Source organism: Ophidiomyces ophidiicola (genome assembly GCF_022830035.1).
Source record: "Ophidiomyces ophidiicola strain CBS 122913 chromosome Unknown scaffold_3, whole genome shotgun sequence".
Taxonomy (NCBI): Eukaryota; Fungi; Ascomycota; class Eurotiomycetes; order Onygenales; family Onygenaceae; genus Ophidiomyces; species Ophidiomyces ophidiicola.
In genome coordinates this window covers 351924-370922 of record NW_026054643.1, presented here as the reverse complement: position 1 = coordinate 370922, position 18999 = coordinate 351924, and the positions used below count along the sequence as shown (strand labels likewise).

The 18999-nt window shown below is 51.6% G+C and overlaps 2 protein-coding genes across 2 annotated transcripts; both read right to left on the bottom strand.

The window, feature by feature from the left end:
* Positions 1-5675: 5675 nt before the first annotated feature.
* Positions 5676-6805, bottom strand: LOZ57_001169 (uncharacterized protein; the record flags this gene model as incomplete). The annotated part of the gene is made up of 2 exons (XM_049250261.1): positions 5676-6204; positions 6264-6805. 2 exons carry the CDS (start codon positions 6803-6805, stop codon positions 5676-5678), a joined length of 1071 nt encoding a protein of 356 aa, XP_049110621.1.
* Positions 6806-16806: 10001 nt separating this feature from the next.
* Positions 16807-17564, bottom strand: RPL30 (60S ribosomal protein L30; the record flags this gene model as incomplete). Its single annotated transcript, XM_049250260.1, has 6 exons — positions 16807-16854; positions 16924-16971; positions 17115-17162; positions 17232-17338; positions 17434-17474; positions 17536-17564. The coding sequence occupies 6 exons, from the start codon at positions 17562-17564 to the stop codon at positions 16807-16809; spliced, it is 321 nt and encodes a 106-aa protein (XP_049110620.1).
* Positions 17565-18999: the final 1435 nt, after the last annotated feature.

Genomic DNA, 18999 nt, shown 5'->3' with positions numbered 1-18999 from the left:
TGCTCAACATTCAAGCAAGATGTATGCTATGCTCTATATTGCATAAAATAGCTGCTCAGTTTGACAGTGACATCACGCTGCAGCAACACACAAGATTGCAAGAATGGCCGTGCTTTCTGTAATCAAGACAATGTAGGCCGCTCAGCACTCCCGTGTCTCAAAAGTCTCAAGATCAACTGGCGGTTTCCAGCAGCTCGCCACATCGGCTCTCGGGAACATAAAGGCGAACTTCAGGCGGCATTGGCGTACATTATGTCCGGTTTCTCGGTACATCCGGGCTTTTGCTAAGGCGTTTGCGCCCAGTTAGCTCCAATGCCAAGCTGAATGGTGTAACTGCCCCATCGCGCCATTATGGCGATTTTGTTTGATCAACCGCTCAGAGTAAGGTTGAAAGAATACCAGAGAGGTCCTAGGATAAGAGTGAGCAAGCGAGAAAGCGAGAGAGATGCGGTTGCGTTTGATAATCTTCATGATGACCTGATCCGGCAACCTCGATTAACTTTCCGGAAGTCGGGATGTTATTTTGCCGTCTAGTTAGCCAATGGGCGCGCGATCCAATGTACCCCGCCTTTTCGGAATGTAAAAATAAAGTTCCGTCGATCCGGGGCTGCTGACATAATATCGGCATTCTACCATTGGATCACGAGCTCTCTCGAAAAAATCCGCTGTTATGCTGTTTCTGTATTCGCAATGAATTTGTGGACCACTAACTACTTGTGCCGCGCCAATTGTGACGCATGACTTTAGGGGAACATGTGAGCTTGGTAAGCAAAAGAGAGAACACTGACTGAGATGTTTGTTCATTATGGTTTGCTACAAAGTCTGCACAGGAAAGCACTGTACTAACAGAAAGTTTGAAATTGAACATGGGTCATGCAACAAGTCAAGGAAGAGCAAAAGGCAGCTGCACAACATCCATGGCCTCGGTCAGCAGGGAAATAGTACCAGGATCGAGACTCTGCGTCCTCGTGAAAGAAGCTGCACTGCTCCGACTTTACTCAAGAGCAGGTGTCATTGTGACGGACCATTCTCCACCGTAACTTTATGCTGGCCGAGGGGCGGGATACTCGTCAAAACGTCGCATTTTGTTATGCTCTCTTGACCCCGGGCTTGCACGATTACCTGGATCCCGCTTTTATGCATATTAAAACGTGCATTGACGGATTTAAAATTCAGAGAAACAACGGTCACAACCATCAATAAGCAGTGGAACTCTTAAATTGAGTCTGCGTTTCGATTTCAAACTTTCCATCCCAGCTGGGATCCTTTTGGTTATTCCTGCTTCCAGCGTTTCAGATAAAATAATAATAATGCTCGATCCTTCTAACCTGTCAATACTCGGTAAGTTACTACCCACGTTCGGTGGATCCTCCAGGCTCCATCCCACGCCCACGCTGATGGACTCAGGACTTAGAAGCTCAGTACAAGTGCTTTCGCTTCACTTTCTCCATGTACCCATGTAGAGTTACATACATATGCATGAAGTCCAGGACAATAGTGAAAAATGACTTTTGTCTTCGACTATGGCGCCTTTCTCAATAATATCGGCATTTCTTTAGCTGGTGTTTTACTTCGCACGCTGGAAATAATGGACCACGAATCAAACTCAAGAAACTACCACATCACTATCTTGAGCTCTGTGGATACATTTTGGTTAACTAAGGAGTTAAAAGGTCCTCGATATCCGCAGGAGGAATAAGGCTTGCAGCAGCGGGCTTGCGCTATTATTGCTAAGCTGTTCTGATAATGGGGTGGAGACTCTTAGTGATGACGAATGTTCTCTTGGATCAAATAATCACTGCAAACTGCAAGCTGCAAGCATGAGGAGAGATCCAGCCCTCTCCCATGAGCTATCCAAGTCCACCACATCCAGAGCAAATGTCGCCGCCTGCTTTTTCTACTTTAAGTAATAGCAAGGTGAAGAATCCGATTTGGATGTAAGGTAGTGGCCCCACAAGCTCCTTGAAAATTATCGTTGACGACTCCCCATTCAAGTTGACGAATTACACTACATTCCATACGAGAATGCAGGCTGCACGTTATGATGGTTGCCATCTGGCCGAGACCAGGCTATACTCGTGTGCAGGCTCTTGCGGCACTATTCCTACTGGTCCAAATTCCGCTCTGTTCGGGGGGTCAATGGCTATGCCACCAGAGTGTGTCTTTACCCGGTTTGCACTTTGCTCTTTCTTTGGCTCTGAGAGGAGGGTCTCTAGTCTACTATACCACTCCCTCCCTTCTGAAATCCGTATCCCTACGAGAACAGCAGTTTGCCACCTGTTAATTATCGTCATACCCAACAGACTGCAAGACGAAATGGGTTACACGGGCAAGATGCCCTAGGCAATATGAATCCTTTAGGAATGTGTATTTACCTTCCTCTTTGTTCAAACTTATCTTAGGACCTTCACCTTCGTAGAAAGCTAGACCATATCGACTGTTAGGGACGACTCCTCCGAATGTATATGCCTATTATACCCTGTAATTAATATTCCGAACGGCCGTTTATCGCAACCGGACGCTATGTCCAAATTGAGGCATAATTCCACCTACAAGATCCACAAACAGATCCCCCAGTATGGCGCTCGGATAATTGCAAGCCAACAGTCATAATGTATTATGGCCAACCTATAGTGCAAGACAATCATCCTCAGCAATTCAAGCTCAGAGACTAAGTATTTTAAAAACACTGTCTGGTTGTCTACTTTTATTTTGGAACCGAACAGATCCAGAGACTTCTAGAAAGGTAGGTCTGCTTTTCCAAATTGTTATGGAGGCATTCAGTCCAAAGATCCTAAATTTTCCTTTGAAATCACAATTGCATTAAGGAGAAGATGTTAAAGGCTACCATGGCATAAGCTTGATCTTCTTAACTGGCGGTGAGTGTTAATACTGAAATTCTATAAGAAAAAGAGGAATGATGGGAGTTATCTTAACTCCTAAGGCTCAGTTCGTTGCGCAAAAGCTGCGTAGCCACTCTGGCGGATAGTGAAGTCATTCATTATAGAAATGTCATCATCCACGATACCAACGTATCCAGGTTTCTTTTTGCTATGATAATAAACCCCACCTGTATGATATCATTCAGAGCCCGTGAGTTGATTAGGTTCCTATATGGGTTACTACAACCAATCCGTATTAGTATCATCCTATGGGTTTAAGCATCACACTGATAAGAATAGACTTTGACGAATTCGGGGTTGTAACTGGTAGCTTGATACACAACGGTCCCTTTTGATGGTTAGTATGGGTAATATTATTGCCGTCAGCGCTGGAAGACTGTTGAGGGTGACGAAGCTGAAGATAAGGGTGTCGTGCCCGGTACACGGCATCGTTCTATATACAGCCTCCTTCATCGTCATTCGTAGCGCACCTACTCTCCCGTCTCGAATGACTCGAGTAAAATGCCAGATAAAACATCGCTCTCGGCACGAATCGCACAGTCAACCACCCGTAAAACGGCCCCTAGGGGGGATGCGAATCCAGCAAGCAGGTGGTCCTCGACGCTATCGGTTCCGTATTCCGGAAGTACCTAGTCGAACTCCGATGCCTGACTGAAATAATCAATAAATGCATGCGTCGCCGGCAACCTACCCAGGGACACCGCCTTTTTCGCCGAGAACAGACAAGCGGGCAGCATCAGCATGATCAAGAGGGGGAGGGGGGGAGTGGCCGACCAGCAGGTGTTGCGACTCCCAAAGATATTCGATAGAAAACAATATACGGAGTACGGGCCGCGTTAGTTTACCTCTGGCAGGGATGGCAGCAGGTAATCGGGGTTAAGAAGAAGTGTGGTGTCCGATGAAACACGGATGGATGCTTGTTGAACACAGAAGAAAAAGCCAAACTGAGCCAATTTAGTCCGCATAAAAAAAAGAGGGGGGGGGGGGGAAGAAATGGGACCCAAGAAAAACGAAACTTCATGTTCTGGAGATTTTTGTTTCTTCGTCTCAGACAGGCTTCTTCCCTCCCTCCCCTCCCTCTTCAAGAATAATAAGAATAATAAAACAAAACACAAAAAAAAGAGCTGACGCCGCCTTCTCGTATCGATCTCGGAAAAGACGACGTTTTGCTTTTCCTTTGATATCCAAAAAGGAAACAACGCAGGTACCGACGTAACCGACTGGGGCCGAAAGCGAATAAAAAAGAGAAAAACAAAAAAAAACGAGGCGCTGTTGAGGGAGCGGGAAGAGCGTGCAGAGCCAGCCAGTGTGCAGAAGAGAGAGAGAGAGCGAGAAGAGCCAGCAAGGATGGCAGCAAGTACTCCCTACAACTCGGCTGAGAGTTTTTTTCGGCAAATCGACACGGCAGTGAAACACGGATGACGCAAGGGAAGAACAGAACAGCCAAAGAGAATTTTGTATTTAATCTTTTTTTGTTTTTTCGTTTGTTTTGTTTTGTTTCTTGCGTGTGTAGGTGTGGGCGAGTGAGCTTGCGTTGAACAGGAGGCTGAGGTGAGCAAATTTGGAGAGGGTTTGAGTGGGTGTGAAGGTAACAATCAGAAGAAGCCTGCATTGCGTCTATTATTAAGGCCCAAGGAACAAGCCCTCTCAACAATCCAATAAGGTGTGTTTCACATTTCAAACAGCCTACCAAGTAATTAGGAGGGAGTTGAATATCCATCATGGATTCAAAACTGGAATACTTCCAGAACAAAAAGTAGAACAGAACAGCGTAATAGAAAACACGAAACGCATCAGAAACCCGGTTATCAATGCCATCCCAGAAAATATTGCTTTCCAAGCGCCAAAGGTACAAGACAAATACCCCTCTGGAGATAACAAAAAACACCACAACAAAATAAAACCAAAAAAAAAAGATCAATGCAGCCGTATGCTCTCCAAGACACACAAAACGACGGACCCTGATCTAGCGAGAGGGTATATAGGGGGCAGTTGGTGTATGTCGTTAGAGAAAGGGAGGTGTGGGGTCGGCAATACCGAAATCCGCTGACGAGAGCAGAGTCACTCTATCCCAGCGAAGGAAGAAAGCAAAAATTGCAGGTGGAAACGTAGCGGGAAATAATAATGGACCGAATTTTTGGATTTGAGTGCCCAGCCGTAAGTTGCCCCCGTATATGTATGTATGTATATACCCCCCTGGTAACAAAAACGAAAAAGAAAAGAAACAAATATAATCTCCACGATGAGGGTATCAGATGTGCCGCAACCTGAAAATCACTGAGAGCGGGTATAAAAAATATCGCCCATAGAATAAAAGGAGAACATAAAAAAAAAGGGTAAGAAAAATAGACTGGAAAGGAAGGGTCTATAATACAAAAGGTTATTAGCGACATAAAGTGTCAAGAATCGAAGGGCTATTTCCGATAAACCGTTATTTGGGGTATAGGACCGTAATACTTAAGAAAAAAACAATTAAGTATTGTAAAAAAAAAAAAATAAGAGAGATTTCGAGATTCGCGACCTCATTCCATCGCCGTGAAAGCTGCTACCGGAATCGTGTGTTGCAGAGCTAACCCGAAAAGAATGACGAAAAAAGGATTTCAAAAACCAAGAGGAGACTTAAGGTCGGCGCTAAGCCTCGTCTTCGGGAGATCCGGCATCTTTGTCATTCTTGTGTACTTTCTTGTGTCGCCGCAAGTTCGATACAACAGAGAAATGTCTTCCGCAGCCCTCGACTTCACATGCGTAGGCTATATTTAAAAAAAAAAAGTATTAGTCCCAATTGGTCATCGTTCCACGGTTCCAATTGATTTCAGAAAACTTACGCTTCTCGCCTGTGTGACTATACATGTGCGTTTGTAAGGAGGACGGACGAGTGAATCGCTTATCGCACACTTTGCACTTGTGTTTTTTCTGGGTGTTCGACGGCACCTTCGAGTTGAACTGGCCCATCATGGATTGCGGGGGCAGGGCGCCCGCGACCAGGCCCGACGGCCGCGGTAACGTCCTCGATAATCCGTCGTAGGAATCTGACGCTGTCGAGCTGTAATCGGTGACGGACGAATCCACAGAGACCACGGACGCGCTGTAGTAGGGGTAGGTACCGCCGGACGAGATCGACGAGGCCGATGAATGGGGGGTGGGGAAGCCGTAGGAGTCAACTGAGCCTCGCGAGCTTCGGGGGCCGTAGATCGCCCGCGGCGTGAGGTCCTGACTTAACGCGACCATCCCTCGACTCGCATCGAGCGCGTCATTATAGGCCACCTGCTGTGGCTGCGTGACGTGGGGAGAAGGGTCGTTTCTGCAATTCAAAGCATCAGCCAAAGATTCCAAAGAAAGTAAAAGACAGATAATACTCACGCATGATGGACGGCTCTTCCCTCCATGTGCGACGGATGCTGCTGCGGCTGTTGCTGCTGCTGCGGCTGAGGATGTTGGTGTTGCTGCTGGTGCTGGTGCTGCTGGTGGAGGTGAAGCGACTGCGCGTATTCCAGCGACGAGTAGTTGGCGGGCGTGAAAGGAGCCATCTGCGGGGCGCTCGTACACGGCTGCTGGGGCGGCTGCTGCTCAAAGGTCGTTCTGGGCAGCTCCGTGGGCAAAACCACGAGCTCTGCGCCACCATATCCCACATTGCTGTAGTTCCCGTTGGGCACCATGGAGGGCGCGGGGACCTGGGGATTGGGATAGGAGACCGGCAGCGTCGGGGGCCGCGAGACGTCCTCGCGCTTGACGGCCACTGGGTTGCCCGCTACCGCGGACTGGTAGACGGGCGCGGCGGGATGCGCGGCGCTGTGCGGCGGCCACGACTCGTTGAAGTGCGGTGGATTCGAGCGGCCATGGCTGTGATAGACGTTGTCGTAGCTGAGCCCGCCATACTGGCGGCTTCCACTCTCCATAACCATCGTCATTGAGAAGGCTGGTATGTAAAAAAAAAACCAAATACAATAGAAAAGAGCGATCCAAGGCGAGTTGCGCGAGGAGCTGGGGGAGGGTGGTGCTTGATCAACAGGGTCGGGTCGGGTGTGCGACGATGATCAGATCAGCCGATTGCAGCTGGAAAACCAGTTCCAGAGGTGATTTTGATCGCGCGCGCGCACGAGAGAGAGAGAGAAAGCTGTGGTGGGAGAGTGTCGGCAGGCCGTCACCTCATATACACGGCGACGATAGTTCGGCGTCGGTAGTTTGCAAGAGGCAGACGACAGAGCAGCAGCAGAGCAGAATTGAGCTGGGCAGAGCGACAGACAGACAGGCAACAGTGCGGTAGAAGAAGAGTCGCGATGGGCAGCGGTGGTGGAGGCGAGCAGCAGTAGTCGGTAGTAGTCAGTAGTGTGGAGGTCGCGAGCGGCGGAAGCTTTGATGGGCGGATCGGCGCAGATTAACGTGAGGCAGATCGTATTTGTCGAGCAACAATAATGTTTCTTCAGGCACCAGGACGGGTGATATAAGATACAAACAAAATGTTTCAGGCGGGCGACGGACGGGCAAGGCGAGGGAGGGGGGGGAAGGGGACTTGGAGGCAACGGGGGGGGCAGCGAGAGGACGGGGGCGGGATGAAGCAGGTGTTTTATGTTGTTGGGCGGAGGAGGAATGATAGTAATTATGTAGGTATGGGCCGGGGAGGGACGACAAGAAAGCTGGGAACCAGGAAGACCAGAGGGAACACGGCAAGCCAGCCAGCGAAGATGCAACATCTATGTCTTTTAGACTCGAAGTCAAACGCAGCACAGGCAGCGGGCGCGCGCGAGCCCGAGAAGGGAGCAGGCCCAAAGGCGCGCACGAATCACGGGCGGGGGATTGTTTGGCTGGGAGGCTTACCGCTGCAGCCAGCAAGCTGTGTGGAGCCGGCAGTGCTCGCGCGCCGCAGGAAGGCCAGCGGCGTATATACGCGGTACCGCGCCCGTCCGTCTCGTACCGTACGCGTCTGGTACCGTACGCCGCGTCCTGCGTAATCCAATCCGGCGCATTTAAAACGCCGCGTTTCGGCCTTTTGTTTCCAGCCCGTCACCACTTCCCTACTCACCACTCACCACTCACTACTGCTCACCACTCACCACCCACGACTCTTACCACTCACCCGCCGCGCCGCTGCCGGCCCCGAAATACTGCCGCGGTATCCAGTATCGTACGCACCCATCCACCTCCACACCCTCCGCCCACTCTTCTAGGTTTGTCCCAAGGATTGTCGATCCTGAACTGGCCAAATCTTATTCGAAAGGGGGGGCGTTTTGCTCAGAGGATGTGTCGGGGCGTACATTAGCGTCCACTAACGCGACCAGGGGCAGCATGAGATGTGATTTTGCTTTTTGCGTTGGGGTGGTTTGAGATGTCGACGCACACAGCACCGCTCTCTGCGACGGAGGGCCTCTCGCGCTCGGTGGGGCATCAAATCAATCACCTGCATCGATGCGCTGCCCCCCCTTCCCCGTCCCCTCAATGCGGTGCCGTCCCCCCCCTCCCCCCATGAGCCACCGTTCCTGTGCCAAAAAAAAACCGCCCTTCTCTTCCCCGGGCGGGCCTGCCTCTAGAGCTGCCCTGGCGAAAGACCCTGGCGCCCGGCCCTGGCGGAGCCTCGCCTTCGCCTTCGATGATGACTCTGGCTCGCGCGCTGGATCTGATCTATCAGCCTATTATGTACGCGCGAAGCCCGCCGTCAGCCGCAGAACATGATTCATCATAACCACTCCGTACTCCCCCTCCAAAGGGCCTGGGGTCACACAGTCGGAAAGCAGGGATGGCTGCAATGCAGAATCCAAAAAAGACTCTGCATTTTTCTTCGCTCGCCCATTGGCCCTGCGTCGAATTCCGAAGCAGCCAGCGACCGGAGCTGATTTTTGCCCCGGCGCAAGCACATTGGCGAGTTCCGTGCTCGCATTGTTGATTTGCCGAATGCAGCATTTATCACGGTCATTGTGCATATTACTTGCTCCCGTACCCAGCCCTCCCTTCCGAGGGGGGGAGAGGTGGGTGCAAATAGTCCCTCAGGCTAGCCAAAACCATCAGCTTGCTTTCTTTACAAGCTGGTCTTCAGACAGGCAATGCCGGCAGGACTACCGGTTTTTGCGCCGTATTATCGCGGGTTCGGTCCTGGCGGGCGCAATCGAGCGAAAAATGGGCTGCTGACCGGCGGCCAGTCAGAACAGCGGCTGTCTATGCAGCATGATCGCAAGACCTGGCTCTGTCGGGTTCGCCAACTGCCCAAAGTTCGTCGAGATGGCACTAGTGGTTAATCCGTTTAAGCTTATCTGGCCGGCGTCAAATAGTCGATGTGAGAGGTCTCACAATGAGCGCAATCACAGCGTCACTGGCTCTGGCTGCTGCGCAGGATATTTGTCAACGACTGCTTCAATTGCGCCGGAGATTGCGCAGCATGATGTGTTCCAACGCTGGCTGGCTGGCTGGCGGTGGTGGTGGTAGTTGTGGGTGCTGCTGCTGCGGTACCAGGACGGGACTAGACGCCCGCCTGCTGCCACCGAGGGCCTGAGCACAGGTCATTGTTGTCCACACCTGGCTCGTATCGTACCAAAGGGCGCGCTGGAGCTTTGTGTTGACAAAGTGGAAGGCTAGAGGGACATCATGCTCCGTACCGGGCCCGACCAAAGGTTATCTTCACCCGAGTCTGAGTTTGCCAGAGCCACCCACAGCGAGTCGCAAGCCAGGGAGTCCCTGCTAGCGCACACCAGGGTGGCGGTGGGTGGGGCGGCGCGTCCCCACCGCGCGGTGACTTGGCACGAATACAAGCGTTTGAGGGACGTGGGGGTGCACCGCAGCACGGACTAATGCGCTGTGTTTGCCGTGCGGGGGCACCACGAAGCGGTAAAGAGACCGCTGCGCATGTCGTCGCGACTGCGGGCACCGGGTTGCGGCACGCTGGGCCGCCGGCCAGAGGCCTTCAGCACCCAGCCGGAAAAAAACAAAAGGCAGCTGGCCCTGAACCGGCCGTGGCGTGCGCCTTGCTTTTTGGTCGTCGGCCGAAGTTTGAGACCCGGCTGAGCCAAGGGCGCCGGATTTTCAGTGCGACGGAATGGGCGCTCTTAGCGTCGGCATAGCGCCCCGCCACTGCGCTGACTCAACAGTCTTGGCGTCGTCGAAGCCGCCAAGCCCTTTTCGGATGGGAAAAACCGGAACTGTGAGACCAAGGCCGCTTCACGTGACGGCTGCATCATGCGCAGTTCGCTGCAGACCACCTCTTCCAGCTGGTTATACATAGGCAAGTGGGAGTCGGCGCCGCGTGCTGGTGCCAGAACGCAGCAGCAATCTTGATTACGTCGGTGCGACCTTGGACGGCATATACACACTGCTTCCCGTTGCCGAGAAACCGCCCATATCCGGATTCTTGCGGTTGATCAGGAACATGGATGGTGCCCAACCGTCCTGACACTCGTGAGAGAATCTGGATTCTGGCTCCTTCTAAAAATACGCTGGGAGCACCTTTCCTTGCGTAACATCTGTCGCAGGCCGCAAAGGCCCCGGAATACCACTCGCTCATTCGTCGCGCCAGAGAAAAAGGGCTGAATGAAGCACAGGAGGGTTGACTTCGCAACCCAGGCCCTCCTGTTTCCAGCGACATGGGAACAGATTCCAGATCGGCGACCAGCGCGGCCGCAGTGTGCGCTTAACTCTAAATCGTTGCGGCGGGTGGATGGGTGATGATCAATATCAAACCCATACTAATATCTGGGGGGGGCGGAGGGGCGCTTCGTGCACTTGGTACGGAACGCTCTCCGAACCTCGTAGTTCGTTCGTATTATTCTTCCTCAGCGGTGTGTTTAGAATGGACTTACCCAAAGCGGGGAGGAGGAGTCGCCTGGGAAAGCGGGGGAGCTTTTTATTCTTATTTTTTTTTTTTTTTTTTTTTTTTTTTTTTCTTTGCCAAGGGGCCCGAGGGAGAACGAGAAGAGAGCGCGGGATACCAAAGCTGCGTAATTTGGTCTTTGGGGACGGCGGTGTGATTGGCCGGTGATGAGGTGAGAACATACGGCACGCACGTAACTATGTCGGTGATATGTCCGAAGGTGCTGCGTCGGTCACCAAATTTCCCGTATCCTCCTCCTTCCAACGACTCCCGCTTCCGATGGTATGTACTCAGGAGTGTTGCGCGGCGCGCGACATGGGGCACGGCACGGCAGGTGAATTGACATTTTGGATGGAGCCCATGGAGCTGGGAGACCGCCGCCACTGGGCATCGACTGGCTGGTGGATGAGGCTGGGGCCCAACTCTGGGCAGACCAAGCATGTTCAAGTGTTGTAGAAAAGGAGAACGACAGACGGAGGAGGATCGGGTGGCGGCTCAGCAGCGTGAAACTCCGTCTAGATAGCAAACTGGAGTCGTCGTCATCAGCAGCAGCAGCAACAGCAACAGCAGCAGCTGCTGCTCCTGAGAAGGAGCCGTTAGTTAGTCGGAGAAGAAGGCCGTCCCGATCGATGGACGGGAGGTTCATCGCCAATTTGCGGGGGCAGCGGTAGCTGTGGCATCGCGCTGCCGCTCTCTGGAGGGGGGCACGTCAGGCACCACGACCTTACCCAAGTCGGCCTAGCGCGGACTGGGTAAGCTTCGCTAACGCGACCGGTGGCGTCGCGCAGCGGTGGAGACTGCCCTCCCGGGGCAGCCAATGAGGCGCCCGCGCTCGCTGTTCGCTGACGTCCCGGCCGACTGCCTGCCTGCCTACACTGGCTGACCGCCGCTCCCCCCCCTGCTCCTAGTAGTGCTGCTGCCGATACGGAGTACTCTATACTACTACTGAAGGCAGCACAAGAATAATAATGCAATAATGCTCTTGTCGCGGCTGGCTGGGTTCTGATCACACCGATGTTTTACGCTGCGACGAACACTGAAAAAAGTCGGCCAGATTCCTTGCCTCACCATCCAAGCAATCCAAGTTTTTTGCTACAACTGTCCCCAAACGCGAAGCATGCTCGCTCACTTGCCATAAGCCACACCGTGGTATCGGTGACGGTCCAGGAGACAACAATGCTACCTCGCCACATAGTCAGCTGCCCACCGCATCATCGCTATGTTAGACCTATCCTCACCCTGAGTCAAAGGCTGTCTTGCCCTGTTGAACCAGACGCCCCTCCTCCTAAACAATATACTACGAACTAGCTAGTGGCTAGTCTGCTGCTGGTGAGCTGTGTGGACCAAGAAAGCTAAAATCCGCTGGCGTCCCAGATGCGCGAGTTGCTCTCGAAAGCGTTAGGCTCGCGCGCGGGATTGTTCCCCCCCCCCAAGGCCAGATAAACAGCTAATGGCGCTTAATTGCAGCTTCTTTCTCGACGATGATCTTCCCAAGGCTGGAAACGGCGCTGTCAGAAAAGCGCCACGATCGAAGATCACTAAATAGGTCATGTTACTAATGCCGGTGGTCGATGCAGCAGCACGATTGGTATGTATCTTCGAATTTGGTTTTTTCTCTTTCAGCCTTTGTTTTTCCTTTTTCCTTCCTTTCGCAGTGTGGCCAGGACGAATCCCAATTTCGAAAGCGACAGGTTTTCCGCGACTAATCCTGATCCTGTCGAGTCGTCGAAGGACCTGCCACCAGCCTGTCTCTCGAGTCGTCTGAATACTTTTGCTTCCTGTCTCTAACGTCTAATTTGAGTTTAAGGCGATCATCACAGCTCCTTTTCTTTTTTGTTTTTTTTTTTTTTTTTGGGTCCCCCACGATCGCCCAATGGCTTCAAGTCGACCGGGTTGTCAAGCTCGGGAAGAAGAGCGGCCGGCTGCAGGACAAGCAACTCCATATCGGCAGATCGCCATTTTGACCCTGTCGAGCCGGACTGCCCATCGTCGCCCACGTTTTGTGCCTCAGGAGCTGCATCACCAGAAAGGATCCTAGGCCTGGCAGCGAGATGAAACAAAAAGAGGATATATATTAAACAAGTCGGGATACGCCTTCATTGCACCAGATCCTGACACAGCTGGAGTTACAAGACGGTTTAGGATACTAGTGGTTCCTTACGGAACGGTAATACGGCAACCAAACGGCGGTACGGGGGCGGGCGTAAGGTACAGAACAGGTACGCCCTCTATCTGGCGCTAAAGGTGGATCCGTTAACCTTAAATACACCTGGACATTACCGTAGTATATCTTGAAACTTTGCCCTCTGCTACAGTGCCAACGCCAGAGCGCTTTTTTCTGGGTTAAGCTCTTTCGGCGCCCTCAGCCAAGAGCCAGTCAGCCAGATGGGCGTGGGCTGACTGCGGCGCTGGACCCGGAGAATATTCCGTACAGAACTCGGGTAGCCTATGATCCGCAACTGGAGCGCCAGCCACAAGTCTCTGGGGAAACCGGCACGCCCTTTTTTTATTTTTTTTTCTTTTGGGGCACAGTTGGTTCTGTCGATAGTTTGGTGTGTGTGGACAAGTGTCGAATCGGGGGTAAGCGGTTAGCTTATCGATGCGAAGAGCCGATAACGGGCGAGTCTCAAGGCTTAATGCTGTCCTGCACCCACGCCGAGAGAGATGGTGGCCCTTGCAACAAATGGCTTGTCTTGTCTTGCCTGTGAGAACACCCACCCCCTGGCCTGGTCCTGCGGACAAGACACAGACACACACACACGCACTGCTGAGATAAGAGATGAGGGTTACATGCCCGGTCGGGGCGGACGTCCTGCATGGAACCGACCCGGGACAAGAACGTGAAAGAAAAATTACAATAATAATATAATAAATAATAGATCAAGATTGAAGGAATCACACACTGCCAAGCCCAGACCAGTTCCCCACAGGCTTTCACACAGCCCCCCTTCTCATTCGAGAGTGGTAGTATATAATAGAGTAGTCAAGTGGTGCGCGAGGAAAAGTAAAATAGAGTAGTGTACCAAGCCCAGGGGGAGCAGGCGTGGAAGGAGGGGGAATCGCGGGATGGAAGAAGGAAGAAGAGGGAGTGCTACTGCAGCAGCTTCAGTAACTAGCTAGCAGTTAATTCTTTCGCACGTAGCGACATTGAAGCATTCAGCAGCAAGCGGCGCGGAGGAGCGGCGGCAGTGCAAAGGCGCAAGAAGCACCGTTTATCTCCTCCCCAAGGCCTGATGGCAGCGCTTAAAAGGTAACGGTTTGTTGGCTGCAGGCATCAAGAGTGCCCCGTGCTTGGGACTGGGGGGGTCAGCAGGGGGGTAGCACGGGGGGGGGAAAGGCAGGGCAGGGCAGTTCGGGCTGGCGGCTGTGTTTGGCCTGTTTGCACTGGCCCGGCTGCTCTGTTCAGGCGTGGGTCGCCAAACTGGGCACGGCGGCGTGCCGCTGATGCTGAAACACGCCGTCGCCGCCCATGACGTCAGGCGCGCCCTGGCTGCCCGCTAGTTAACTAGTTAGGTACTCCGTAGCTGGTGAGTTACGCCTCTGCGCATCGTGGCGACGGGTGAGCAGCCAGGGCGGCGCGAATTGTTCTGGAAGAACAGCCCAAAAGGAAAAAAAAAGGGGGAGAGGGAAGAGATACGGTGCAGCGAAGAAAAGGAGGCAAAGCCACCACCGCCCGCGCCAGCGCCAGCCAGCGACGTCGAGAATGGGTTTGCGCGCCCGCTGGGACGCGGTGCCAGTATCCGTTTTTTGGCCGCCCCCCCCCCCCCCCCCCCCCTCTGACTCACGTGCATGCAGCAACTAGATCCCACCTCCGTCGTATTGATTATCCTTCTTTCATTTACTCCAATAAGCCCCATTCTCTGCCACCGCCAGCTCCAGCTCCAGCAGCAAGCAACAGCAGCAGCAGCAGCACATGCTGTGCGACCCTTTTCGCGCCAACCAGCGCTCGCGACCCCCGAAAAATTAAAAAAAAGGAATCGCACCAGACTCGCCCTGTTTTTGACCCAATAATGATGGCTAGCGGTGCTTTTCCCACACCCAAGGCCTGGCACTGCTGGCTGTGGTAAGTCTTGCGCGCGTCCCTTGTGACTCTTTCTCCCAATATCCCTGTTCTACATGTGTAAATGCAAAACAAAAAAAAAAAAAAAAAAACTGGACGAGGATGGGAGGATTAGTGGATGGGAAGGACGGACGGAGTATTTTCGTACGGCCAGTGCTTGTCGGGAACACACCGGTATCTATCGCTCGCTCGCTGCCCAGAGGCTTGTATGTTCTGGAGCCCGTGGTGGCGAAGTGCACGTCTCCCTCATGTTGTTTTGATCCCCGGTCCTCTAAAAACAGTCGGCCCCTCTCAGGCCGAAGCGTGACAAGACGCCGGGGAGAAATAACATCACCTCTCTTGCAGGACCGGCCCCCCTATTCTGCTGCACTGCGCTGCACTGGAAGACCAGGGACGCCGAAATTTTTGTCTTGTTGTTGTCTTGGGTAAATTTCCTATTAGGATTCCTGCTGCGCGCTATGGAGTGCTACATCACGTTCCAGGCCAGAATGTGCTCGAAACTCACGTTTCAGTCGCATAACGAAAATCTATCGGTGAATAATAATAATAAATGGCACATGAAGCACTCCCGCAGGGATGAGTTGCTTCCTTGTAGGCCCGCCTACCCACGATACCTCGTTCCTAGGATTGCTATACCAGCCACAATATCACCGAGAAGGATTTCAACCGTTCCACATTGTTGAGGAGCTGCTTCACAAGAAGCCACTACTGTGGCTGCTGCTGCTGAGGAATCTTTTCCTTCCTGGCTTCGGAGATGTATGGATGTGTACTCCGCTCTCTATCCATACCTGACTTCCGTACGAAATTGCTCTTACATACCCGGATTACGCAGACACTCTGGAGTTGTTGTCTCAAACGGGGAGCAAAATGCTTAACTGAGCAAAAACCCCTGCTTGAGGAGGATTGCCGGTCCCTGGACAGCACAGATACTACCATCGGTCAAAAGATCCTGTTTTTCAAACGTCGTGGCAAACGATGAAGAAAGAAAAAGAAAAAAAAAACAGCTCCATGCGAGGTTATCCTTTTCGGATAGCTGCATTCCCTATCCTGCGTTGTCGCAGAATAATTATTACTATCGGTATTGTCCTCCGATATCCATGCACTGCATAAATGGGTACGGAGTATACCAGCCTATCTCACTTGCTCTAGGACAATGCTTTCTTCTATTCCGGCCAGAAGCATATAGTTTACCGATGGCGTTGCGATTCTTTGTTGGGAGCTGCTCTATTCGCGACCAACAATGGACTCATCAACATACCAATCACAAAACACACACCCTACTCCATGCACAATAACAATAATCAGGCAGCTATCGTGCGCCGCTTTTCTGCAATGTGCTACTTCTCTTTCATCTTGGAAGGTGTTTTGGGTATTAGCCCTGAGAAAGAAAACACCAGTGGGTGAGGGATTTATGATTCATCTTACTTTTAGAATTTCCAAGCTCCGCCCTCTACTTTCCTTTTCCCCATTTTAAACGGCATATTGGTAGACCTTATGGGGTAAAAAAGCTCATACATACGCATGAACTCCACAATTTTTAAAAGATAGGATTCACGTGTCTTCCAACCTGAGTGTGCTATTGGGGCGAGGGCGAAGATCATGCGCAACAAACCTTCTGGCCCAGAGGACAAGACTTTAGCATCGGGATAGCCTGGAGCCGTCTAGCTGAAAGCTTACGAAGGTGGTGTTCCCGTGCTTTGAGGACAAGGTTGCTCTACGGGGTACTTCGAACACGGTGTATCTTGCAGCGAAGAACAAGAAAAAAAAAAAACAAAGGCTGGTGATATAACATGTAGGCTTTTTTGTTTAATTGATAAGGCGATAGTCTATGATAACTAGTGACCTTTTTGTTACATGCAAGCCAACGTCCCGCAAATATGTGTGATAATGCAAGCGCTAATGCTGTCTCCCTCCCGTCTTGGAACCTGAAGCTGCGTGTACAACGCGGAGACCCTTTTTTTTTAAGACCCAAAGTATTTGGGGGCCCTATGATATCCTCGCACTCGTTCTTTAGATCGCGACTGTTTCACAACCCCCCAGCTACCCCACATCTATGCCTCACGGCTCAAGATGTCACTGTCTCCAGCATCGAGGATAGTCTAAGCAAAAGCATACGCGTCAATGGGGTGATGCATTCAAAGAGTAGCTCGTTTTTCTTTATTACTCACCAGAACAGAGCAGCGATAGAGTTTACCACATGCGGTGCCGAGTTCAATCTGTGATGGTATTTCCGTTAATCAATCTTGCTCTCCAGCACTCCTCGAGAGAAGATGCCTTCGTTGAGCGACTTCGCTCTCCGAAGTCACTGCACGCGACTTCTTCTCTGAGCAATGTATCCGTGGGCAATTGGGTAACTCACGTTGTTTCCGCCGAAGTGGTGAACGGGGCATTTGGCAAGCATAGCCATCTATGTAAATGTTAGCGCTGCTGTCTTGTCTTGCTTCAGCCGAGGCAGTTCTATAGCGTGACAACGTACATATTCAAGCTCGGACTTTCGGAGAGGTGGGCAGTTGGCAGCGATGAGAATCAACTTGGCCTTGCCAGAGCGGAGCGTCTTGAGGGTGCTCTTAGTTCCAAGGGTGACTGGAAACTCGTGTGTTAGCCGGAAATGTTCCTTCTTCCTCTTCTCCGTCCTCACGGAATTTGCAAACAATTCGACAATAAGGGCAGTCGCTTACCTTTGCCTGATTTCATAACAAGGGCAAGACGGGAGGCGAGGCTGTTGAACAATGGTTAGCACGTAGCTCTAGCTCAAACAGGTCGCTTCACGGGTCCCATACGTATCGCCGGTCTTCTTAGCTTTGGCCATTGTGTCGGAGGGAAGGTGTTTGCTTGTCGGAGCTGTCGGTGCAAAGCTAGCCGGGTGTGAAGGAACGAGGTCGGCGGCGTTTCGTTGTCGGACACAGGAAAAAATTGCCCACGAATTTGATGCATCGCGAGATTAGCGAGTGTGTGTGTTGCTGACTCATCATTTTGATATCTGACTAAGCGACCAGCTTACCCAAAGAAGCTTCCGTTTTTCATCTCCAACCACCCACAACGGATGAAACCTCAAGCACCCTTGATCTGTGGGTCGAAGGCAACGCCAAATGGTGTTGTTAATAATAAATTGCTATTAAGGTGTTTGACAGGTCGGCGGAAACAGCCGGAAGAAGACAGATGCAGTGGAAATGGATCCAGTAAAGGACAAGACGCACTGTTTCGGAAGGCCAACGCACAACCTCCATGGATGCCTACTACTGCAGTAGTACTGCTTGACAATTTTAGGAAAGCGCAATTTCTCAGTCGCCGCTAGATGCCTTGAAATACTACACTCCTTGTGCCATCTGACCTCCTCAAATTATTGCCAGGGAGGAATGATTCATACACAAGATAGTGCTGCTACCTATCCAGTTTCGAGCAGACATATCGAATCCTCATTTGCCTCAAGAATTAAACAACAACACTATTACTACTCCGGCGGCAATACAGACAATACGCTGTGCTTCCCACAAGACTACGGATGTCTCATTTTGCGTTACAAGGTGGGTTCGACTCATTCGATCCCGATGGAAACCATCAACAACCCTTGAAATTGCCGTTTCTTTCTATATAGTAGAATACGCCACTTGTTGAAGATGCCATGCTTCCACCTGGAGCCGTGCTATTTTTCTTCAGCCCCACGAGCGACTTGTCGAATGGGGCAAAGGCTTGGGGACATCTTGATACGGATGCCAATGAGGAAGCACTACAATTGTCAATGATGACATTAGTATGTTGGATTTTCGCCACCAAGTCGGTTGCTTTGGCGAGATTTCCAAGTCAAAAACATGTCTGGATAGTTGTTTGCCGGCTCCGGGTTCCGTATAAAGTTATGTTGAGGAACGCCTGCGTGTGCGATGTTGCAATCTAGGTAAAGGGATTAATGTACGGAGTACTCCGTACCTTGGCTACATTACTGCTGGCAATCTCAGAAACTCCGTTGGTGAACTGTATGTCTGTAAAATGTTCTGCTAGCCGGTGAGGTAACCATGCAATTAAACTGTCCAGTTATCATACAGCTCTTTGTTATCCTTGTCAAAACGGGCTTGGTTCACATAAACCTGTTCTCACGTTGGTCCCGTATCGACATCCGGTTCTCGGGTCGCGATCTTTTAGACATTTGCAGGCGAATGTCGAATGTCGAGGGCTGACGCTTTCAAGTCAAAAGACCTTCGGCCTGTGAGAAACATGGCCCTGTGTTGCTGGGTTGAGATCAAGGTAAT